Below are 26,706 nucleotides of genomic sequence, written 5' to 3' on the forward strand. Positions count from 1 at the left end.
AAATCAACCTATCTTGATATAAACTATCGACAGAATTGAAAGTTCATTGGGATAATCAAATCACTGGTCAATTAAATTAAATGCCATACGAAGAAACGGGCCAATATGATTTTTGATCCAAGGCTAGGCGTGTTAACAATGAAGATTGATGCCTAGCTAACAATAGCCCTCTGTGTTTTTCTGTGTGTCTCCTTTTATACCTTGAGCCTTAAACTACCCGCTATTGACTTAAAGGGACGAGTTTGTTATCAATGACCCAGCTACTCTATGCCTTACCTGGATTCTCACCTGAGTTGCAAGAAGTGAAAGAAGGGTGCACTTATTTAGAAGAAGACATACAGAGCAAGGAAGAAAACAACTTTACATTAGCGTCAAGATCTTCAGAGTTGAAAATTCTCCTCCTTGTTGCTGTAATTGAACAGATTAATTTTTGCTCGCTTTTGGGTTTTTTTGTTTTTGAGTGGGGAACTCTGGCTGATGATGTTGTTCTGAGGTATAATGAAACATGAAGATTTCAGAGGAATTTCGGATTATCAACCTTGTTTGTTTAATGGGTATGTAACACTTGTAAATTTGTGATTTTAATTCCAATTTTTTTTTTTCAAATTTTTTTTAAATTGATTAATAGGTATTTTTAAAGAAATATCTTGAAATCGAATTGAATTTAATATTTTGCAAGATTGAGGTAAATCTTGAATATAAGGTTTGACTACTTTGAAAATAATTTGAATAATTCTCATCCAGTCTTAAAATATATACAATGTGGGAGGGAGATAGACATTTATCATCATGGAAAGCAGTTTAGGAGGCACATTATGTAATAGTTTGGTATTTGAATTAATGTACTTAGTGTACATTGTGTGCGCTTTATCTCTAGATAAAATATCTATTACATGCATAATCACATTATTTTGGATTTAATTAATGCTTAAAACGATAATTGAATTTTAATTTGGAATTTATTGATTATCAAAATAAAATGTTCATTTTTGATCATGAAAGAAACATTTTGTGGGGGAAAAAATGTTTCTATTACATTTAAGTGTAATATATTTATTTTTTTCTGTCATACTTAGCAGATTGTTAAAGGAAATATCTCGAGATTCTTTATTTAATTCCATTTAGTTTTGAAATTGAATAAATAGTAGGCTGAACATTTAAATGTTGAAATGATCGAGCAAACAAGTGGAATTTAAAGTCATAAATTTTAAATATGATTTTAACAAGGGTGAAATTTTAAGAGGAAAGAAATAAGAATGCAGGTTTAAAACATTTGTGAAAAAAGTTTTCTTTCTTTAAACCCCCTTTTTTTTATTAGATAATATGACATTAATAAAAATATTTTTGACTTGACACGTAACAAATAATGAAATGGAGACAGCTATAAATTTAGTGCCGGGACATGTTTATCAGTGACTTATTAGATCTTTTATTATTTCAACTCCCTTGCAGATTATGAAATTATTACAAACAGAAAAAATATGCATGGAAATAAATATCATAAAAAAAATCATATATACAATTCATATGACTGATAAAGTCTGAGCATGAATTACAGTCTGCAGTATATTGAAATAAAAAATTAAAAAAGAAGAAGGGAGTCTGCCTTTCTTCACCTAAGGGTGATAGCAAAGTTGATAATACAAAGAATGCATTCTATATTATTTTATTAATCATTTTTGAAAGATAATTAAATTAAAATTCTGATGAATGTGTTTATAATGAGATCATCAGGTCATTAGGAAATCTGTGAAGAGGTATCCTGGGAGCTTGTCCCCATGGTGCAGATCTCATATCTTCAAAGGAAATTCCTCCCACCATCAGAGAACTTGTGATAATTATAGAGTATAATGGGCAGTAGAAACTGTTAAACATGACAGACTAATTCCATCACTTATTGATGATCCCTCAAGTCTAAACAATAAAATCTTAATCTTTTCTTCATCCAGTGATAAGCTAAAACTGATATATCTTAATTTGTTAAAGTTCTAGTCCCCAAGATACTGATTCAGATTAATCTAAAAGTTATCTTTATATTGATAATGAATATAAATAAGAAAGCTTTATGTATGGGATATTTTATTTTATTTTATTTTTTTTTTTTTTTTTTTTTGGGTTTGTTAGTTTGATATAATGGATAAAACTTCAAGAATTCTATAAGTATTATTTAAACCAAAAATTAAAAAAAAAGATTAAGCAGAATTTCCCCATGCAAGAATTACTGTAACAAAACTAAGTCACATATCATAATTGATTGATCCTTCATCACAAAATCCTTTTCTCTCTAGTTTTCTATAAACAATGGGTCTTGGAGAACAGACAAGGCTTAATTGATATCAGTTATCCTTTCCCTTTGTAACACCCCCATGGGTCTGTTCTGTCAAAGATAATACCTATATCAAATTTTTGGGCAAATCTTGTCTTATATTTTTCATGTTTAGATAAGTTCATTCAGAAAATCCTTGTCAAATGGATTAAATCTTTCAGCAGGCCTGATCCCTTCTCATTGTGGTCCATAGAATCTAAGGCAGTGTTTTCTGATTACTTTTAAAATAAAGTAGTCATTTCCCCTACACTAGTATTGTCTTTATAGGACAAGATGAATTGAGGGGATTTATCGGGGTAGGGATGATAGCATTGTTTAATCTGATATTTTTCTACTTCCTTGCCTTTGTTTGAATTTGCAGGTCTTTATAAAAAAAAAAAATCCTCGTGGCATTCTATTGTTTGTCTTGTACTTTCAATTTTGTTGATACAATAATAAGACAAACTGTGGAGAACAACGACCAGATGTATGCCCCTGGCCCTATAAATCTCAACGTCCACATTATCAAGAGCACTTTGCAAAGGTGCAAGAATGAAAATTGAATAAACTTTTATTGTGGTCTACATAAACATACAATAGAGCTTTAAATAAACGTGTTAAATCTGAAATGACAATATTTTGTCTGGCGGTGTGTATCCCAACCTACAAATCCAATCCAAAAAGGCTTCAACAAATGGCTTAGGTACGCACATAAAACATCTCCCTAGCCGTATTTTTACAATTCATTACTGGCCATTGTGTCTGCAATGACAACAAAATTTGATTTTCATTTATAGATGAGAATAGATTTATTAACGATTGTGTACTAAAGAACTATAGTATTGTGTTGCAGTGCAAGTGCTAAATACGGGATTGACGCGAGTTAGTCTCGCGGCTGGTGGCCGAACTCTCTCATTGTTATGTAGAGAGGAGATCAAGTGCTATATTTATAGATACGATTTGGAGGTAATTGATTTTGTGTGTAATTTCATTATGGATTGTTTAAGGCTTTATTTGAACGTTCAATTGTTATCCCATCAATAAAATGCATATCTTTTGTTAAGACACAAAATAATTGTCAGTGGTCCACAATCTTGCCTCTCTAAGGTAAGGGTCTCACCTGAGCTCACCAACACCATTGTTATCAGGTGACACACCTTCTCATTCTTGTTCTTTTCTACACTTTATTGTGTAATGCTTTATTGTGCTTGTCTCAAACATCCTGGAGATTCTGAAGTTTATCCATCATGGATTAACTGTGATTGGATTTTAAAACATAATAGCCAAACAAACCTTTCCTAAGTTCAGAAAGTAAAGTAATCTTGCCTTCAATAATTGTCAATTTTGGTATCTTACTTCGGAAACAAATTGAGAAAGTTTTTTCCTATTTTGTTGGGGGGGACTTTTAAGCCTCTTAAAAGTCAGTTTGTGTTTCCAGTGTTAAAAAAATTCCCGGATATACAAACTGCAGTATAATTGTCCAAATAAATTTAGACAAATCGTGATTCACCCATAAAGACCAATTCCACTAATTGTTGATGTTGCTTAAGTATTGTGTTCCCACTCCTGCTATGTAGAAATGTCATTCCTTTTCAAGAAACTAAAAGCCTTGTGTGCTTTAACTACATTAAATTCAAAAGTTGGTCTTTGAATCAAATAGCATCATTAAATATTGTAAATTCAATTTTGCTTTTATTGCAACAACCTTTTATCCAATCATTATCTAGCTTTTTATTGCATTTTTCCATTCATTTATGGATCTATTGTGTCGGAAATATTCGACGTTTATTGTGGTTTCTAGACTTTGAGGGGAAATTTACAGAATTACTTCAATTCTGAGCACTAAATAAAAGGATATAAAAGAGGAATGAGGCATTAATCCGCTGGATTTTTTATTGCGACATTCTGGATAGTTGTCTTTGTGTTGTAAGATTCTGAACAAATTCAATCATAATTTACTTTTTATGACTTTGAAATCAGTATTGTAAGAATTTAAAACAAGACACTGTTATTACAGAAGAGTGCATTAATACTATTAATACTCCTTAACGAGTTAAAGCTCTGGGATTTTATTTTCTTATTTAAAAAAAAATGAAAGGAGAATTATGTAAAAGAGGAAGATAATCGTCTTTTGACATGTACTGTAGAGAAGTATTTAGAAAGTCTCTTTTGATTGCATCTGTAAAATACTGCATATGTTTTAATGACTTCTAATGTGCATATTATAACGAACTGTGAGAAAGTTTGTATAATGAGACCCTGAGGCAGCTGGGTTGGTTATTGTTTCAGTAAGAATAAACAAAGAGGCTTACAAGTTTATTTTGCCTTCAGCTTCGGCAACTGTTGGGTATCATCAGGGGGTACTTCCAACAACATTCCAGCCCTGCTAATTGTTTCACATCTCCAGCTTTTGTTGTTGTCAATCAAAATTCATTACCTTTGTATGAGGGGTCTCCAGAAGTATAACATAGAAGTTCTTGTATCTTTTTATATTTTCCTTCTTAAGTTAAATAGGGATAAATGACAATTTTCCTCTTACTTGAAGACTAATCATTTCCCTTTATTTTGTGGGTTGAAAATCATGAAGACTTGAGGCAAGTTTATTTACTTTGTAATGATCTATGCATAAAAAGTAAACTATTTAAAGGTATATTTTAAAGACAAGTGTAGAGTTATTTCCCTTAGTTTGCGGTATTCATTTATTTGGAGTGGTGAAGTACACCTGCAAGGATGTTCAGTTCAGCAAAATAAGAACTAGTAAAGAAGATAAAAGAATTAAAGATCCTATTGTCTTTGAGAAGCCTGCACTTCCAATGATTGTTAACACATGCCCCTCACAGACTTTTGATGATTAACCCCAATTTCACACAATTATGAAAAAAAATGCTAAACAGATGATCTTTGAAAGTGTGGAAAAGTGCATATTGTTCTCTTCCTCAATGGGCCATTTGTTTCGATGGAAGTTTTTTCCCAAGACGTTTGAATGACTTGAAGCATGTATGGGAATTGTGTGTATATATCTACGTGCAGAATTTCTTAAGTTGTCTCCCCTTCAGTAGGGATGGTCTTTTTCAATGAAACTCATGCTCACCCCAAAAAGATTTTTATTGCAGAAATAAAGAATTCATTCAGCATTTGTTGATTTAAGAATGCAAGCATTTTATGTTTTTTGTCTTGTAAATGTCGGAATAAATGAGGATTTTTTTCTTAACTTTAAACCTAACCAATAAATGCAAGACTTTTGAAAACTGAACGTGTTTCAGAAAATTTTAATTGGATGAAATACAATGAACAGTATTATTGAACTTTTTTTACTCTAATTCATGGAATTCTGCACTAAATGGAGATTGGATGAGCCTGTCCGACAAATGTCTCTTTTTTAAATATTTAGAATGATGAATATGAGTTGCAAAAGTTTTTTTCTTCCCCTTTTTATCTGAGAGGTACCGTTATTAATTTTGTAACATAATCACACAGAAATGTAACAGTATTCTTAACAAGGCAAAGAATGGGTCTTGTTTCAAGATGACTGTGGCCCACTTTTAATTGATATTTTGGAAATTTATTTCCTTTGTGGGAGAACATGGTTATTGTAAAATGTACCCATTTTAGTGATTTTTATCACATAATTTGTCTGAATTGTATGGTAACATTGCCTTTGAAACGAAAGAAAAATAGAATTATCTTTGGAAATCTGATATGTGTTAAATTACTTTGAAATGGTTGTTTCTTGTCTAAACATTTCAGAAGTTGAAGACAATTCTTTGGAGTAGATAACAGGATGTCATGCAGAGAAAACTAGCCATTTTCTTTTGTAATGGAGTGGAGAATTATAAAATTTATATACAATTTGTTTATCTTCCATCAATTGAAAGAAATAATTATCATACTCGCAACTACTCTGAACTTCATGCTGTAGCAGCAAACATCAACAAGACCCCTCTATTTCACGCAGTCTCTCCACCATAAAAAATTACCAAAAAGCAACGCTTATCACCCTATTTTCTTCATAACTCTCTTTTCATCAGGAACTACAAAGACAACATTATATTTAGTTTTTGATACAAGATTTCCTGATAACCATAGAATAAATAGTGTAACCAAAATACCAGATCGTTTATTCTTTGTTTTACTATGGAGCCCTCAAGAAATGGATATATGGAATATAAATATTTGTTTGATTCTTGAATGCATGGAAAATGATGCATACTGTTTCCCTGGTGAGGGGCAGTGTTGGAGATAGATATCAACCTTAGACTACAAAGACCTGGGGGAGTGCAGATAAACACTCACTGCTTGAATGCAGGAGTTATGTACCCTATCAGCTGGTTATCTCCCCTGTTTTGTGTTCATTTTCATTCTCCATGCTTTTGCAAATCATAATGGAAATACAGAGCTTATCTACCACAAAGAATGTCTAAGTAAAAATTCTCTTTCTCTCCAAGCAAATGAGTCAATTTTGCTCCTGTTGTTTTATATTGCTGTGAACACAGTATTTAATTTTTTTTCAGATTTTTTTTTCATAGATCAACTTGTGTGATTGATTGAAAGATCTGAATCAAGACAAGTTTTTAAACTTTTGGAACATTAGTCTTCATTTTATAAACTTTTTCTGATTCTTGTCACTTGCTGTCTTTCTTTTTCTCTTGAATCAGAAAAAAGGAAACTTTCCCACAGAAAATTTGATGCAATTGAGGGATTTTTGGTGCATTTCATCTTTTTCTTTTCCCTTTTTTGTGACAATGAAGCAGAAACAAGTCATGTGAAGTGTCATTTTGTTCTGATAGAGTTTGATTTATCCTCGGTTACAGCATCTTCTTTCTGACATTATCTTCATCAATGATGAGGCTTTAGATGGTACACGGAGATAAAACCACTGCCATTGTGTTTTTTTTCATGGGGGTCAGGGGTCAAGGGGCACCTGTCGTTATCATGACAGTAATCACTCATAGTAAGTTAAACTACAGAGATGCCAGTCTCGGCTATGGTTAAAACGTGCTATAAATTGCACAGTTTAATTTGTACTGATTGACTGTGATATTTTTGCTGTTTGAAACCTTTTTCCTTATCTTTGAAAATTTTTGTGGAAGCCAAAAATTTCAGACCTTGAAGAACAATTCCATTAAGATCAACAGTTATGACACAAATTAGCTGATCTGAACATAGAATCTGTATTAATCCCCCCTCTCTTTATACACATCATTTGCAGTAACACCGATAGGCAAACACTGAAAAGTGGATTAAGGGCAGTGCTTTAAACACTGGCACTACTCATCCAAATTATAATAGTTGTACCAACACCCACCATAGAATATCGGTTCAATATTTCTTTTTCTCTTAGTAGGTAATAAAACTCTTCAAAACTTTTATGATATGTTGTACTTTGTAAGAGTTAATTTCTATAATTTGCACATTAAATTGGAGCAATTGTCCTAGTGTTATTTTAAGTATCTTTACGTAAAAGTGTCTTAAAACTCTTTTGATTTTGGCATTTGTATGGACAGTCAATAAAAACACAGTACAAAGTCAAGAATTTCCTGGAAATAAACGAGAACCATTTGTTCCCAAACACAATTACAATCGTAACTTTCATTTCCTGGTCATTATTAACGAGTTTTAATTCCAAGTGTTTTCTAACAAGCAATTGCGTTATTTAAAGTGTTTATTACGTTTGGAATGATGCACCTTAAGAGGGGGGACCTTTGGGACCAGGTGAACCTGGCATGTCCCTCAAACCTTTTCCCAGCCTATTCTAATACAATACAGTCAGCACTTATAAAGTGTTTATTATTGTTAAACGTGGTGTATTTATTCATCTTTAATTCATTTTCGGATTGACAGGGGCAAGTGGCTGAGAACTGTCCATTGTCAAGTTGTGACATGAAATGGCATACTTAGTGCCCTTACGGAGGGGGCTCAGATGGTTTAGAGAGTTGTAAAAGAAATTTATTTCTTTGCATTTTTTTCATGACATTTTTCAGCTTGATCATTAAGATTTCAATGACCTATCTACTGTGTGACTTTGTTTTATTTAAGATACATGTAACTTAATTGAAAAAAAAATAATTAAGAGAGAGTGTTTCTTTTTTGGTAAGTGTTGGAAGAAAAGGAAAATAAAATGATTAACATAAATATTTGAGTAGATAAAAAAAAAATGTGGTGTGGTGAAAAAAATACTTGAAAAATCTAGTTGAACTCTCCTAATTAAATAACAGTTAGCCTCTCCTTAACAAACAGAAGCTGAGCCGAGTTGTTTCTGAACATGGGTTATAGTTTAATTGTTTGTAAGTTTTAGAACCTGTACATGTATATTTTAGTGTTAGCTAGTGACTGAGCTAGCTAATAAATACAGTTCAGTGACACATGCATTTTCAATTATCCGTCTTGCCTTTGTACTTATTTTAACTCCTGTTGTTTTCTTCCGATAATAGCCACTAAATAGGTTGTATTTGAAGCAATAAAAACATTGTTAATTTAGGGGGCTATATGAATTTTTTTCGTTTGAATCTTGATAAAAATCTTGATGTATTGAGGGGTTAAAAAGTCAAGGATGTAGAAACAGACCTTTGTGCATCAGCAATGAAACAGATAAATTATAATTGTTTTGTCTGTCTGTTGGATTGTCCAGCCAGGACAGGGGCCAGGCAGTGTAGTACAGAGGAAAACATGAAAACAGACCTTCTCACCATAATTAAGACAAGCATAAGCAATTCGTCTGGATTGATTCACTTTAAAATACCAATAAATGATGTTTGTGCGATAAGCATTTACATGCTCTAAAAATACTAAAACTTTTTCTGGCATTGTTGCATTTTTACATGGTTTTGTGTTGAGATTTTGGTAAAAAACATTTCACTGTCCAGTTAAATATATTTGACAGTTCTTCAAGAGAGCCAAATGTGTTTGTTATCAGGGGTTAAGCAGTCCTGTGGTTTGGAGAGGGTCAGACGGATGTCCTGGAGAAGACATTGCTCACCTGTTGTAAATGTTTGTAAAGATTGCAGGAGACACTGCTGGGAAACAATAGAGAGCTAATGATTAATTTGAGTCTAGCGTTTTCTACATTTACAGCCAATCAGTGTCAGAACCAATCACAATCCATACAAAATATCCGAGTTTCCTCTCTTCACTCTTCTGTCTCTGCTTTAGGGTATAATCTATATTTTATCTTTTAGCTTAAACCACATAATGCTTCCTGTAATATTAAACATTATGCTTGACATAATATTCATTTGCCAAGAGGTGTGAAATTATTTCAAAGTTTGTAAATGAAGAAATGTGGGATCAGAAACTGAACAGTTAACAGTTGTAAAGCTTTAAAAAAAATTCTGCTGAAAATTTGATAACAGATTTGGAAACTCAACGTAAATTTTCTTCTTTTCATAAATCATTTTTTGTATAGATTGTATTCAACAAAATATATGTAAGGTCAAAGATCATGGTGATAGTTCTCAAGGTCAAGGGCAGTTTGAACAGTTGGAACTGGCATTGACTCATTTCAGTGGTCCTTGTCTCTCCTGCAAACTGAAAATGCTTCCTCATGGGTTATGTTGCGTCCAGACATTGTGTCTTGCATGCAGACAAAGGCATTTGTTGTCAGGCTGACAGGGTACTTCATATGAGAAAACATGGTTGAAAACTTGTTGATTTAAACAATGATTTGATAACAGTCAGTGCTCCTTGTGTTGATCAATAGCTTTCTTTAAACAAAAAGCCATATTGAAATCCTAGATAAGAAAGATGGGATATTGTTGAAAAGTTTTTTCACTGTGGTGATGGTATTTCAGATTTTGTAATCTGACACACCTTTTCCGAGGACACCTTGAAGAAGGAAAAAAAATCAAAAGTACCACATTGTATCTGATATGATCCCTCATGTGAGCCAATACTGAAGATCTGATATTTTGACAAATTTTATATCATTTCTATTCGATTTGCATGCAAGATATCTTATTAAATGGCAAATCTGCAATTTAAAAAATACTGATAAAAGAAAGAGTAAGAATTATTTGATGAGTAAAATCTTCATGGAAATGAAATTAGGTGATTACTTATCCATTGCCATTATCTCTATATGAGAAAAATGGGGGAAGAGTACATGCTGACCCACATGCTTTGCATGTGTAGAGACAACAATACTATTCCCACGCATAAGGAGCATTAATTGTTCTGCTGTCTACAATTGGTCAAGTCTTTTTTTTCTAAAGAAATTTGAAATTTGGAAAGGGTACCCAGGGTATGCAATATTTTGGACCAGCATCAAAGAAAGTTTATATTCAATATGATATGCAATTACTTTGTTTGGAAACAGGAAAGTTTTAAGACATTTAGCAGGTTTGGATTCTGAGTGACAAGGGAATCTTCGAGGCCATCCATCATAAATTTGGGGAGCTTTCACAGCCCATTATGCCAGTGTTCTCTGAGGCAATCAGTGAGCAAAGACAAGTTTTTGTGTCCAAAATCTTTTTGTTTTTCCTCGGTAATTAGCTAATCTCTGGGGCCGCTTGATTCACTGCTTAATACCTTAGATCATTAATCTTTGTGTCAAGCTCAGATTGGCCTGCTATATTTAATGTAATGCTGTTTTGTTTTTGTTTGTGCAACACCAAATGCCCTCCCTGACAGGTGCTAGAAAACGTTCATTTTCTCCTTAATGCAGGAGCTTACTTCAAAGTTTATGGTCAGCTACTTCATTGAAATCTTAGGAAAAGTGAGAAAAACTCTGTCTTTATAAATCTGAAACCACCTACATATGAAAAATCATAATTCAATTTTCTAAAATATCTGGGGGTTTTTTTTAATATGGTTATTTCCTCTACATGAATTGTGGTTGTCTGGTCAGTTTGTTTCAACAGTCCAATGACAAATCTGTCAAACAGTCAGGCATTAATCTGTTTATATTTTGTATTTCTCTGGCTTCTGTTTCCTAAGAAAATGATTTTTGGCATGGACAGCCATGACACAGAAAATAATTATCAAACCCCTTCACCCTTTTCCCAAATTTTGAGGTTGACCATGTCTTTATTCATTCCCCATATAGCATGTTGCATGACTGTTCTCGGCTTATTCTCTCTTCATTTAAGTACTATTTAAGTAGATTGCCTCTATAGCTTAGACTAATAATTATTTGACAGAAGTGTTTTTATATAATTGGTTGCTTTCATACTGCATGCATTGATATTATCAGCCCATAAAGAGTGTGAAACTATATCGTCATTGGGTTTTACTGATCAAGAGGTCTCTCTTGTACCATACCATTTCGCATTTGCTCTCTGTAATGATGTTAAACTGGTACCCTTTTGTGCCTCTGGGTTTTGTGAGTAAACAAGCCTAGATTCAGCTTCTACTATCCATCATTCATGCTGAGAGAGTGAGGCTGATTGGTTAAGCAGTCCCTAGGAGGCAGGACATATATTACAATACACAAAAGTTGTTTTTGTCTTCAGCTATGCCTTGTCTTTTTGTAATATTGGAAGGGAATTGTTTGAATGGAGGTTTTATTCCCAAACATGCAGCAGATTCAAGTCCCTGGCAATCGGTAAGTCTTTTCCTGTTGTGAAGTGTGGTTTTTTTCTTCTTTCGGAACTAGCTTTTTTGATACCATCTTTTGAAAATAAATAAGTTTTAAGGGGTTTAAATATACCAAGATGAGTCAGTATTAAATTTTTATGATTCAGATAATGGTTTTGCAGTTCTCTCTTTTTCTGAAGTTTAGGAAGAAAGAAAAATGAAATTCTATTTTTTCACAATGAAGTATTTAATTTTTTTTCTTACTAGTTGTATATTATGAACGTGATATTTATTTATTAATAAATGATAAAGTAATAATATTTTATATCTAAGCAAATATGCAAGTTTTTCTGGAAAGGTATTCAGTAGTTGATAAATATCCTAATCAAAAATCACTTTACACCTGATACTCAAACTTGTAAAAGTCAGTGGTGCACTGTGCCCCCCTGGAATGGGTCAATCATTTGACAACAACCTGTCTTTGTACTTCTCTTCATTAGTAACATCTGGTTTCATCATTTCCTGCTTTTGTTCTACAGACTGGTAATTTACTTGTCAGGAACTGGTCTTGTCTATCATGACACTGATGGTGGAATGATAGGCCAGCTTCTGTCCATTTCTTTTCACCATATATCTATTATCTGATTAGAGAACCAAATTTTCTTGTTAGAAAACATTTAGTAACAAAAAATACAGATTCTATTTTTTTTATTTTGAAGGAGAGGTGGAATTTAAATTTTTACTTGTATTATTATTTAAAAATTTGATTTATTATTTAAGAAATTAAATAATTGTAATTGACATTTGTGGTAAAAAATCCTATCATTTGCAAAATACAAATATGTTTAGAAAAGCTGAAATTGATGACATTCAAATTTATTTATTTTTTTATTTGGAAGAAGATCTAGAAGTGGAAGTAAAAATATGGATATTATTATAAAAATTAATATAAGAATTAAATCGAAAGTTATGGTAAAATTTTCCATTTTACAAAATCACACCAGATAAGTGCTGAGATTATTGTTGGTGATGACACATGTCTCTGAGAGATGATGTTGAATTGCTTTATTGTATTGGTAATTTTGCCGAGCTTTCTGACTTCTCTGTATTGTCATTCCCAGTTAGGGATTCTGTGATAATTCAGACTATAATGCCCGATCCAAAGGAATTCATGTGACAGACCAATAAATTGCTCAAAGAAGCAGGCTACACAGTGCACGCGCCTCATTTAGACCACAAACATTCCAGTCTAATTTCTGCTAAATTGGGCGACAATGGGCAGAGGATTTCAATAGAAATCACAGTTTTTTCTTCTCTCTGCTCACATATAATTGGTCACAGAAGCAGAGAAGACTGGTCCTAATCTATAATTAAATGTAGGGATCGATCCCTAAATGAGGGGCTCTAGTTCTCACTCCGTGGTGTGGCTGGCTATTGTTTTGTCACCAATATTGTATTGTGTTACAGAAACTCCCTTATTCTTTGCCTGTCAAAAAGCCACAGTCAGATGCCTTTCAGACTCGCAGCTTAATTCTGTTTATTTCCAATACTTATGTTGATCGAGATCACTTTTGAGGATGAAGTAATTCCCTACAATTGTATCTAATGTTGCATTAAATGTGCTGAAAAAAAGTCAATATACTGTTTTAATTTGATGAAGAATTCAAACACCTAGATGAACAATGTAGTATTTTAATTGTCAATCAGAAATCCTTTAATTCCACAGGGATGTATGGGTCTGAGAATATAATTTACACTTGGCTACCCGATCATCCATGTGAAACATCAAAAGTTAATTAGTGCAATAATGCTTCAGCTGTAATCGGCACTTGTCATTATTACAATCAAGCAAAAGCGATCAACTGTTCAAGCTAGGTGATTAAATGAATACACACTCAGATCCTTAATTAAACGTTAAGTTATTAATTAACTATATTATGTATTAATTGTTTAATAAAAAAAAAATCAATTGACACAGAACAAATTGAAAGTAATTTTCCAGGATTAATCCATTCAGTATTTTTACTTACTTTTATTTCTGTGGTGCTAGAAAAGAACACCAAATGAAGGCTAAAAGGTGAAAAAGTTAATTAATCACTTTTTTTCTTTATTTTGCTGTATGAATGGGAAAATTGTAACTGACAGACCATAGTAAAGATAAAGACAATGGCTCTGAGGCTCCCAAATGTCAAGGTATCCCAGAGTCCCTTCATGTGGCCACAAAAATAAAATGAAAAATGAAATGACCGTTTCTCTGTCTGCCATCCTCCAGGGGATAAAATTTCTTGGATTACATCTTTTTTTCTCCCCCAAGATCTTGAATCCTGATCAAAGTAACCTAACCTGGCCACCTACAATTTTACACCAGGCACAATGGATGTTTCCTTTGTCTCAAGAAGTTCGCAACAATAGGCGAAGCATAATTTAGCACAGATCTCAGGTGTTGCTGTTTGATTTGGTCGTGTTAAGGATTCAATGTTTTTCACCTATTTTTGTTAACAATTGTTGTTCAAGTCTTTGTTTTTTGACGAAGACTATTCATGGGAAATATTGATGTCAAAAATACTTTATTTGCTTAGAGTTGGTGAGTTTTCTTTTTCTGTTTCTTACTTAGCATTGTTTTATGATTTCTACTTCTTTTATTTCTTATAAAATTAGCCGATATAGCTTTTGTCAAGAACAGGTAAATTTATTTATATTCCCGACACCTCATTGTTTTTTAGCTGATTCATGTATGTGTTGAAGGGAGGTCAGCTCAGAAGTGGACTAAATTATTTTATGATTATATAGATTATCTGTATTTAATAGTTGTATGAAATTCTAGCATTGTTACGAGAACTGTAAAGTACACGCAGGCCGGGGGACCGTCAGATCTCATTGTTATCTCTTCAAAAACCCACAAGGATTTCATCTTCCTATCTCTTGAAGAATGTGATTTGTTGAGAGGTACTTGTACTGGTGTGGTAGTTAATTCACAAATAATGCTTATTGTTTAATTAGTAGAAAAAAATGTAGATGATGATTTTGCTATTAATAATAACTATAAGTTGAAAGAACCTTTCTCTCTCTCTCTCTCTCTCTCTTAATGCTCTCTCTCTCTGTGAGAATGACTTTATTTTAGGGGGAAAAAAGTTTTTTTGAATTAAAGAAAAGACATTTCATAGTTTAAGTTTATCACCTCAATCAGCAGAATTAAAGGAATTTTTTTTTTTAATAAAAATTTTCAAATGATTTTGAATGAAGGGTCAACAATTTTGACCAAGCAAAAAAAAATCCAAGAAAAGGAACAATTCTAAAATAAAAAACAAAAAAAGGTACTTTGACATTGTGTGTAGATAATGAAGATGAGCTTGGAGGCATTCAGTTCTGCATCCTCCTCGTGTTCCATCACACACCTGAGCAGGTGAGATAACGAGCTCCGTTTGTCAGCACACTTCAGTGTTTGTTGTGACACATTATTTGTCGTTCATTATTATGTCTACTCCTACTCTGTTGCGTTTGAAGTGACTCCTCCAATACCACTGTTTCTCTGCGTCTGCAGGCAAAACTCTTGGGTGGTGTAGGAAAAAACTTGATAGAACAATATCAATTAAAATTTGAATGCACAATTGCCCTCCCACCCAATTCTGTCAGTGTGCCAACAGTTGGAGGCTCATCAGTAGAGTTAAAAAACAGGTCTTAATCTCGTTAAGCCATCAAATTGGTGTCAAGATTAGTGTATGCAGCATCTTTATGTATAAAATAAACAAACTTCTCATGTGCTGTTTGCCAAAAACTATGAAGGGGTGTAATTAATCTATGCTGCAACTTAAAATTAATTTGTTGTATTTTTAAAAAGGGGTTCACACTTTCCTAAAAATTTCCACATTTTCTTTCCTTTCATTTTTGTGTACTTATCTTAATAATTCTCAGTGCCCGAACATTTTGTGAAGTACAAGAAATTGTCATTTTATGGATCATAGCGAGACAATTTCATCCCTGGCTTGTCACTGATTACACTAAAGATGAGGAGCAATTTTTCAAGATCTCTGCACATCTGTAATCCTTGTTTTGAAAATCATTCACAAGCAATGGAGACAAAATAACATCATGGTTGGGTGCTTTTTTTTGTCAAATTATTTATTTATAGATATACTGATGATTTTTTTTTTATTCTCTCAATATTGATATTATCGGATGTTCTAGTTAGGTCATCAAAGACGGATAGATTTTGAATTGAAAAGAGAGGAAAAAATTATTTTCCATTAAATATTATAAAGTATTGTTCAGTTTGTCTCCACCCAGTAGAATCCAGTCTCCATGATTTTTTTTGATTAGCAACAATAAAAAAAAGATGAAAAGGAAATAATGCAGATTGCTCACTATTTCTTTTTTAGCAGACCTTTTGTCCTTTTATTTATTGTAAGCATAATAAAGCAGGGATTTGTGGGGTACATATGGTTAATATATTTAGGAGATAAATACTATAATTACATGACAAAGCAATCTGACATGTGCCTGAGAGCTCTCTGCCTCCGAGGTGCAATCCTCGGTTATTATGCTAAAAAGGTGCTGTTTACTGTAGACAAATATTGTCATATTTACAAAAGGATATTTATTTTGGGGGGCAAGTCTTCACATTACATTGGCCTTCTTCCTTCCTGCATTCTGTAAAATACAACAGAGCCAGACAAAAAAAAAGATTGTCAGAACAAACAAAGTTGTCTTACAGATGTATGACTGGTCAGAAAAATGCCAGAATCTTGTCACGACTCTAAGAAGAGTCAGGACTGCTAGAGCCTTTTTTGAAGTTGTGAGACTTGACAGTTTTTCTGTCTTGCGACAATGCCTGTCGTTCCCGGTGAACATGGCCAGTTATGTCAATGGCTGCAGGAGGAACACAGTTCTCTCATGTTACCATATGTAATAACAGATTATAAGTGTTAAATATTAGATAAGTATCGCCAATGAATGTAGTTCTCCTAATGTAGAAAATTAATCAACAACTTTACAATGTGACCTAAGGCCTACATTAGAGGAACATTAAAATAGCGCCTATTGGGTGATAAATTCAATAAAAATTTCCTTTTTATTGTTCTTTACCCTATAGGAAAATGCCATTTTCTTTTGCATGTGAATAAAATCAGCAAGATTTAAAAAATTAAAAAAAATGTCGATTTCCATTTGACTTTACTGAACAAATACAAATGATGAGGATTGAATAAGGATATTATAATTTATGTTCAAGTTGATGATTTTTATGTCAGTTGTTGATAGAAGAAAGAATGGATTTTCATCCATGTGTATTTGATTTAATTGCATCAGAAATCAGAATGGACAATGAATGGATTTTCAGCATGTATATTTGATTTAATTGCATCAGAAATAAAAAAGGACAATAAAAGGTGTTTTTGTTGTTGAAATTCAAAATGAAATAAAACCCTGGACTAGAAATAAATATTAAATGTATTGTGTGTTATGGTCCTTGTCAGTATTTTCACTTCCCTACATTTTGCATACATGTAATTGCTTTCTAAAAGTTTAACCACAAGCTATAAAAAGTTAACAATGCCATTTCAGGATTTTAATAATACAGTTTTCATTTAGTATGAGGCAAAGGAGCAGGTACAGTCAATTACCAATGGGATCCCACTATCAACATGTTTAATGTGGCCAATTTAAATGGATAGAGAGAAATCAGAGAAAAAAAAGATAATTCAAAAATCAGTTAATGTATTTTAAATATTTGAATTTGAACACAAAATTACAGGGGGTAAAATATCGGTTAATTTAAAACATACGCTGCATTTTCGTAGCATTCCATACAAAAGGGATGTACTTTTTCACACTTGTGCAATATTGTTGGACCTGTATTACACATGTAATTATTACACTACATTATGAGCAATTGCTGAAGAAGTGTGATATAACATGTGAGTTTGTCTATAAGAGGAAGAAGTAGATATATATATACCACAAAGCTAATGAATTTGACCTAGCAGAGGCCAGTAAAATGAATAACTGCTGATCATTATTAGAACACAGAGGGATAAATCCATCATGTCCATCAAACCCATCACAACAGATCTCATGAATAATCAATTATACTTAGGTATATCTGTCTTAGAAGGGTACTGTGTTTACTTATTTTGGGACAAGCAGATAGAAAAATAGGCTTGAATATTAGAAATGATCATATTGCCATTGGTTAGAGAAAAAAATTTCACTCTGTTCTGTAAAAAATTAGACTAAACTCCTTATTAGAGCTGTAGAAAAAAAAATTACACATGAAGTTTCAATTTTTATAATTCTTTTGTACTAAGGTGCAGGAAATAGCAATGGGAAGTTCAACGTTGAATGGAAATAAAATGATTTTCATTGCATGTAGTTATAAAAGTTACTGTAATAGTAATTCAATATTTCTTAAAACTTGTTAGACACCTGATTCATCATTGCCAATCATAGACTGTTAGGTAACATATAAAAATATTAGTTTTAATTTGACTGATTATAAAGTATCATGCTTGTAAAAAGCACTTTCACAGTTATATAGCCACTGGCCAAAGTTTAACAAATGGGATATATAAGCACATATATATGCAATGAAATTTTTAATAAGATTATTAAAGTTTTAAAAAGTTAGAAAATAGATAAACAATTTACACATTTAAAACAATATGCTGAATTAATCCCCCCTCCCCCTTTACATTATCTGAATTTAACATTTTTATTTTGCATATAATGTATTTTTAAATTATAAAAAAAAAAATCAGAATTTTAACCTGCAATTTAATAGATCTCAAAATATGTCCATAATGCAGGAGAGGATACATTAAGGGTGGCTGGGGAAATTTCAAAATTAAATCTTTGAATATATGTATAATTGAAAGAATACTAAGTTTTATGCTGCATTACATCAATCTTGACATCTGGTGCCTGGGTAACACAAATTATATCCCATGACTCAAAATAGTCTGGATTTTCTCTAAATGAGCCACAAAATATAATTCATGAGATGGTTAATAAAAATTGTAATGATCATCAATAGGTAGCTTACATCAGATCAAATGACAGATGACAAAGATACATTTGTACAGGCCCCAGGCACTGAAGGAAAAGTAAGGAAGTATGTATAATACCCGGTGAGGTTAGTCAAGGTGTTACTCTTAGTCCACCTTTGTTTGTTTCTACACAAAACACTTCCTAGTCTATTGTCAGAGAGGAAGGACTTGTTTTATTTCTGTGCCACACTGTGATACAGAAGGTTGCATTGACATTGTTCTCTCCAAGAATCAGGTTTGATGTCCTTCAAGTTTGTTATATTTTTACTTGTAATTTTAAATTTAAGATTTTCATATATCATTTTTTTTAAACAAGGTGCATGTATTCTAATTTTTTTTATTTTAGGATATTTAAAGTTGTTAAAAATTAATAATTTTTCTCTATCATGAATGAAATGAAGTGGTTTACGTGCTAAACTTCATGCAGTTTTTAGATATAATGATATTCATTGTATTTACTGAAAGAGCTATGCTTACCATTGATAAAAAAAAAATCTCAAAAAAAATTTCTTATCCTTGGAAGTTTGCAATTGCAATTTAATACTGAAATTGTAATAAAACTTAGTGTAAGCCTATATTTTTGTTTATAACATGCCTTGTTCTAAGAGTCTAATCTAAGATTTCCATACTGTGAGATTTTGTAGAAGAACACTGTGAGTTTTGTATACCAGAATCATTGTTTATGGTTTGACATTCTGCAAGTCCTTGGGAATTTTTATAAGTGCAGTTCCATATTTTACTATAACACATTCAAGATCTGATAACCTCTGCATCCCAGCTGTTAAAGAACAGTAACTGATCATCCTAGATTTCAACTTTCACATCAAAATTTGAAAAGTGTGATATGGTGACAGTTTATGCAAAATATGCTGAATTTGTTGCCTTTTTCATCACCTTTCACTCTCTGTTCAGTTATTACAGAGATAAGGCAATATATATGTTCTTAGGATTTATTTCTTTTCATTTTATAGGAGTATGTCTTCAAAACGTAAAAATACTCCGACCAAACTGCCAAAAGACAGCAACAGTGAAGTAGACAGTGACAGTGACACTGAAACCAGTCTCCACATTGTGACAAAATCAGACAGTGAAAATCAGGACTCAGATTCATCCAGCAGTCGGCCACCAAGCAAAAAACAACGAATTCTTCAAAGTGTCCGACAGGACTCGGACTCAGAAACTGAGCTAGAACTCTTATCACCTCATCAACTTCATCATCACCTCTCAACAAAGTCCAGTCTGGGACTGCAGCGTAAATCCATGGAAAGTGTTCTCCGACGATTGAGCTCCAAATCAGACATTTCCGAGCTCGAGAACAACAACATGAATGAGGACAGCAAAGTCAAAGAAAGCATTCAGGTTTTACTGAGTGACGGAAGCTTGAAGGAGAAGGAGCAAAGACTCAGTGAGATGATTGCTCAACTCCAGAGCCTCAAGGAGGATCTGTCCACTCAAAAACAGGTAGGACATGCAGCCTTAATGTGAAATACATGAGTTGTATGAATCTCCCATATATGATAAAGCTCGTGATTGCATAATCATGTTCTGCAAATTTTTTTTCAATTCTGCCAATTGTTGATTTTAATTTTCTTAAATATAATATATTAGTATTTTGTAAACTTCTGTAAATGGTGTTTGGATGATCCAAGACAATAGAGTTAATGAGAAAAAAGAAAATGAGTAAAACAAAAAAGCAACTGATATTGTTATTTATTGTTTTACTTGTGAGTCACTATAAAATCATTGTGATTCCTCCTGGGTTTTTGATTGATGAAAGCTGGATCATTTGTGATCATGATCTCTCTTTGTTTTGACAAGAACAATATGTTCTACATCAGTTTGAGAAACAGATTTTTTTTTTTTACATTTGAAGTCTTGAACATTATGATAAGCATCATAAAAATGGAATAAAAATCTTCAGATATTATTTTAAATTTATTACATACATTTTTTGGCAACTTGTATCTTGATGTTTGAAAACAAATGAACATGGAATCTACTAAATTGCAGATACCATTGAAAGAAAGTTTTATACATACATATATAGAAAAGCTAGTTAGCAGTCATTTGGAAGAATTGATAGTGCCTCTACAGAACTCATAATTGAACTGTAGCCATTGTTTAGAATCTAATCCAGCCATCAAATTATCTGATTTTCTGGATTGTTTCAAAGTTAAGTGAACGACATGGAAAGGTACTCCTGCATTATCAGGAAAACAAGGCAACTATAAAGAAAAGATCTCCCCCATTTCCAACTTGTTATGTACTGCAGATTTAGTGATGAGATGTGATTGTTTCTAATCAAGGGAGATAATTAGATTATTTTTTTGTGTCAGTTATGCCCCTTTTCTTTAGGAAAATGAAAGTATTCTTGATCGATATTTGTGTATATATGTATGAATTTGTTTGAAATGATTTGCCAGTTTTTCAGCAGCACTTATTGATGGTAATCAACAAGTGTAAAACATTTATATAAGATTGTAAGAATTTTAAATATTCTACATGGTTGACCAATTAACCAATTTTGAACTCTAATGTTGCAATTTTTTCAAATAAAACACCTTTAAGGACATAAATGTTTGGGTAATTTTTAAATGAAAGTAGTTTATCTGTGTCAATTACTTGGAAAAAAAACCCACTGTTGAAGTTTGCCCACATCCTTAAAGTTCAAGTATTTTATATGTACCCAGAAACACTTAAGACTTTTTGTATTGTATTCCTGGTAGGGGAGTATATCAGGTTGATAATTCCTGTCTTTTTTACAGGGTTCCATAAACCACACAGAATACAAGAACATGCCAGGTAAGTACAATTTTTTTTCCATTTTTTGTTTTAAATAGGCATTACCTTAGGATAACAAAAATTCAATTCGATAAAAATCTAAAAATTTATTGTTTCTTTGAGGTACATACTATTTGCATTAATTTTAATTTTTAAAAAGTGAAAATTTTGAAGATATGATAAATTAGAAAAAAAAAGAGACTGGGAAAAATACTTCTTCTTTAAGAAGCCCCCATTGTTTTCAGGAAAGGGTGCTCTTTGTACGTCCCAGAGTGCATCTTGTGGTTTTCAGGCAGATCGTGTTTATAGACATGCCAAACTAAATCTGTACACAAGAAACAACCTATAATGTCTTCAGCTGTCCAACCCATATTTCAGGCTTCAAAGCAGCTTAAGACTTTGTTTTGGAAAAAATAATAATGGTAAAAAGTTAATTCATTTTGAAGAAAGGCAACATAATATGATAGTATAGTTGATTGTTAGTGCAGTCTTTGAAGTAAGTGATTTAATCTTCCGTACCCATGGAGTTGCAGTCATTTTGATTCTTGGGGAGAATTATGATCACCCTTGATAAAAACAAATGTTGGTGATTAAACAGTTTTTTTCTTGCCACTTCCCCCATTGACAAATCCACGTGATATTACCTACTAATTATTCACAAGCCGTCTCTCTTCCTTACTGAAATGAACAAACTAGCACTTCTCAGAATGGTCAATGGCCGAAACCTATACAACATCAAAAAGCTCTTTACCTAAACAACACTGTTGAAAACGAAATTTGTTAATTGTCTGAGAGGATTCAGTCTCCCCCCTTTTTTTATTGTGGGAAACTTCAGAGAACCACAAAAGTTTACTAGTTTTTAAAAAAAAAAAGCATATGGAAATACCAAAGCTAGCTCTCCTTCTATCCGTGCATTTGTTAACAGGGAATTCATCATTGTTTCATTGCATTTAGTTTTTCAAAACCTGACAGAGACAAAGGTATTTGATGCCTCATTATTGTTAGTGAAGGAAGGCAATTAGAAATGAACCATGCCACTCTGAGAAGAGCAAGACCCCCACATCACAAGATCGAGTTCCCACAATCCAATGCCAGAGACAGCCAGCAATATTCAACAGATGCTCCTATTCTTTCTCTTTTACAACAATGCTAAAAAATTAATTTTAAATGAAAAGTCAAAAAAGAATTTTTTTTCCTCTTTCTTTCTCTTTTTCTGTCTTTCATTGAGATGAGTTTAAACTAATTTTTGGGAGGTTTATGCTAATTGAGTGTGTTGGGAATGTGAAGATAGAAGTTTTGTTATGGGGATTTGACAGTGATGATTGTTGGGGAGGCTAGGGTGAATGCATAGACCACATGTTTTGTGTTATGCTAGGAAATGTCAGGTAATGCCAGCATTTCAACAGAACAATTATATTTGTCAACAAGGTCCAAACAGAAGGCTCTCTTGTAGATAGATATTCTGGGAGCCAGAGAGCTTTGCAGTGGCTAGCAGTAGAAATCTTTGATTAAATTCAAGAGTACTCAAGAATTTACCCATGGGTCCTTGAAAAGCCGGAGTGGGAACATTTGGTAATTTTAGGGTGCAAATGTAATCCTTTTCTTTTCTGCATCCTGTCCAATCTATGGTACGAATAAAGCTTTTTATCAATGTCCAAACAGTTGCGATTGATTAGAACCAATGGATAAGGCATTGGCACCTAAAATTTCAGCCCTTATCAATATCATTCATACAATAGGCTACATTGTGTGTTCCCTAGATTTTGTGGAAATTTCAAGTTCAAGAGAATGCATGTCTAACCTTTTAGGTTATCTCTGCCTCTCCAAACAACAAAGAAAGTGAATTTACTTTTGATAAAATGTTACAGAATACCTGATTATACCGTAGTGGGTTCAATTGAGAGGTGCCGGTGGGGCGATATATTACTTCTATAGAAAAGTCATCAACACAGAGAGAAAGGTCTACATGTATAGATCGGAAATGGGCCAAGCTCGTGAAAGAATGGAGTTCCTTCTCCAGTGTTTCATCTGCTTTGTGGACCTTTTTTGTGTTTGATTTGATATCTAAATCTGTTTTATGTCTTTTAATTAAAATTCTGCTGTGTGCTCCCCAACTGACCTCCTCCATTTACTCTGTTTAGCTGAGGCGGGTTCGAAGAAATAAACTTACAGAGGTCAGGGTACCTGCACTAAAGGTCACCCCACAAAACATATCCACAAGTCTACTTCAAACAATACCCCATAACTGGAATGTTTACACATTGTAATGATGCCAGGCAGGAGAAATTTACGACCTCCGTGAATGCCTGTATTGTTGTCTGAGCACATTGTAATCATACAACAGCCTCCTTCTTTTGTTTTACGTGGGCTTAGCAAGGTCCGATGAACAAATATGGCAATCACTTGTGTTAAATTTCATATTAGGGGCTTTCGAAACAAAAATGAATATTGGATTTGTTAAACGGCATCAGAACAATTCCTGCGATTGTTGGCCTTTGAACAATAGGTTATCAATACATTGCAGCTGAAAATGTTTTTTTTTCTTGACATTTTTTTTAAGCAGTTTGTTTAAACAATAGAAGTGTACAGAAGGAAACACTATTTCCTTTATTTTCTGTTACATTGTGAATTGCATTCAAACTTTAATGGCCATTGTGATTTCAAGTATGCTGCACAAGTGCAGGTGCAGAAAAACACTGTTGCTTTTTTGTTTTTTGTATTCTTATGTGGCATTCCAAATATATTAGCAAACAATTGAGAGAGAAAAAATATCCTTAAAAGAAAAAGCACAGTTTTATGATTAACCTGAATGGCAATTGACCTGGAAGATTTTCTGTACTATTTTATCAAAATAGCACTGGTGCTGAGAAGAAATCTTTTTCTGGTGAATGCTTTAGGTGTTGTTGAGGAGACCAAAAAGCATCAAGTATTTACCGACCCAATAAGGTCATAATTGAGTAGAGACTGTTGATAGAGATAACAGAACATTTAATCACTACTCCAAAAAAATAATAATAAAAAACATTTTTTTTTTACTCAGTTGAAAACATATATAGTTTAAATATGTGGAAGAAAAAATGATTTTTTTTGGGGGGGGGTTTCATAACTAGACGTATGTAAGTCATGAAACACAGCTATAGATGCCTCGGGGGGTTCCCCAGCATCCAGATTGGTAGATTTCACTCTTGTAGAAAGTGGCCCTTCTGGCAGTGATCAGCGATCCATTACGTTCCTTAAACCAAGAAGTACTTCCTAGTCATCTCATGAAAATATCAATGGAAAGTCCAAAAATAATTAAATATTACACAGGCACTTCACAAACTGGGGACATTGAGGAAAACACATTAATATTTTTCAATTATTTTGACATATGTAATGATTTTCAAAAGTTTTCATGGTTCAAGTTTCAAGTTTTATTTTTTAGCTCACCTTTTTTTGGCTTCAAGTCTGGTAAACTTGACACAAATGTCATATCTTTCGATATCTTTGGTGTAGGTTTTTGAGTTTGCTAAGGAGGGGAAATGACTTCTCTAAAAAGACCTGCAAGGTATCAGGTTTTAACTGATGTATTGCTTTACGGGTTGATGATAGGGTACACAAGGTTGCTCAAGTTCGACTGTCACATAATCTGAAGACTGAGTTAGGCTGACAACTTGAGAACAATGCGGGCGGGTAATTGGGCAGTAGGGTGCCTTGTTTAGCAATATCGTGAAGGTGGGCAGGCAACAATAGACCAGATAACAATAGCATCTTGTGGTCCAAACAATACACAATGTGTACCCATACTGCGCTGAAAAAAGGCAAGACAATCCTTATCCTTTCAGTTAATGCAACAGGTACAATGCGGTATGATGATACTGTTAGTGCTCAGGTCAAGGGGGAAAAATAGATATTTTTTTTTTGTGAAGGAAACAATAATTTTATCCACTGTGTCCTGTTGACCCCCTTGATTTAAGAGTTTTTTTGATTAGATCCCCCTATTGTATACAGTGTGCTCAGCCTTGGATGGAGTAGAAAATCTAACAAGGAAGGCGAAAACAATGAGGATATGTGACAAGTGATACTCTAGATGGCCATTGTTACACGCAGCATAATTGTCATGGAGATACAATATTATACAGCTTTTTTTTTCATTCGCTTTTGAAAATTTTAGTTTCAAAAACTAGGGGGTTTTATTTCTCAAGTTGTTTTCGGGAGTGTAACAAATTACTGAGATGTTGAGTAAGTACGGAACTCTTAATTTTACATCTTTTTTCTCATTATTATATAATCTTTTAAAATTTGTACTAAGAAGAAAAAAAATTAAAAGGCGCTTAATTACTTTTTTAACACTATAAATTCTATATTGTTTTAGAAATGGCTTAAATTTAAGATTGGACAAGCTTTCATAAAATTTAAATTTAATTTTCAGGGGGTAGTGTTTCTCGTTATATTTGCCAGGAAAGCATGGTCAATATATGTAACTTTTTAAAAGCGTATTGCTTTCTCTTTTTCCAAGATTATGAAAACCTGTTCCAGGGAATTAGCCAATGAACTTCATTTGTACCAGAAAGTCTTAGGGGGCAGAGGGTACAAAAGCTTATGGTTCCCTCATTATTTTCTTTTCTTGTGCACCCCAAAACTGTTTTTCCTGCCCCGGAACAATAAGAGGACAGGCTTGAAAAGTACTGTCTCACCCACAGAGGCTTTCAGCCTGATGCTTTTGCAATGATTAGGGGGAATTGTTATATTTCTACCATATGTTTTTCTCACTCTGTCGAAGATTAGGTGTAAAGAAGCATGCTATAAGAGAGGAGTCAAGCTATTGTAGCCAAAGCAAATTGTTTGCGGAATGAGCTGTTTTTTTGTGTTTGTTGAACTGTTAATAATCGGCATAAAACAAAAAAAAAGATTGGTAATCATGGGAGAGGGTTTGTGGGGATTTCTAATATTATTGTTTTGTTTCTCCCAGTAGAAAGTGATAAACATGCTGTTAAATTTTCTTATTTCTAGAGAAATATGTTGTTCAACTGAAATGAATGAGCCATGTAATTTATACTGAAAAATCATATTTTAAATTTCCAAATTTTT

General features: G+C 33.0%; 1 protein-coding gene across 1 annotated transcript in view; it reads left to right on the forward strand.

The window, feature by feature from the left end:
• The first annotated feature begins 419 nt into the window (after positions 1-419).
• The window catches only part of LOC133175857 (transcription factor Sox-5-like), a 58,876-nt gene continuing 32,589 nt past the window's right edge, over positions 420-26,706 (forward strand). The window contains exons 1-3 of the mRNA XM_061310985.1: positions 420-554; positions 19,827-20,316; positions 21,621-21,657. Coding sequence (XP_061166969.1) covers positions 499-554; positions 19,827-20,316; positions 21,621-21,657 — 583 coding nt within the window. The 5' untranslated portion in view covers positions 420-498. The remainder of the gene's footprint in view (positions 555-19,826; positions 20,317-21,620; positions 21,658-26,706) is intronic.

The sequence above is a fragment of the Saccostrea echinata genome, unplaced genomic scaffold (genome assembly GCF_033153115.1).
Source record: "Saccostrea echinata isolate AGI-Se365-2 ecotype Australia unplaced genomic scaffold, CSIRO_AGI_Sech_v1 ptg000064l, whole genome shotgun sequence".
NCBI classification, from domain to species: Eukaryota; Metazoa; Mollusca; class Bivalvia; order Ostreida; family Ostreidae; genus Saccostrea; species Saccostrea echinata.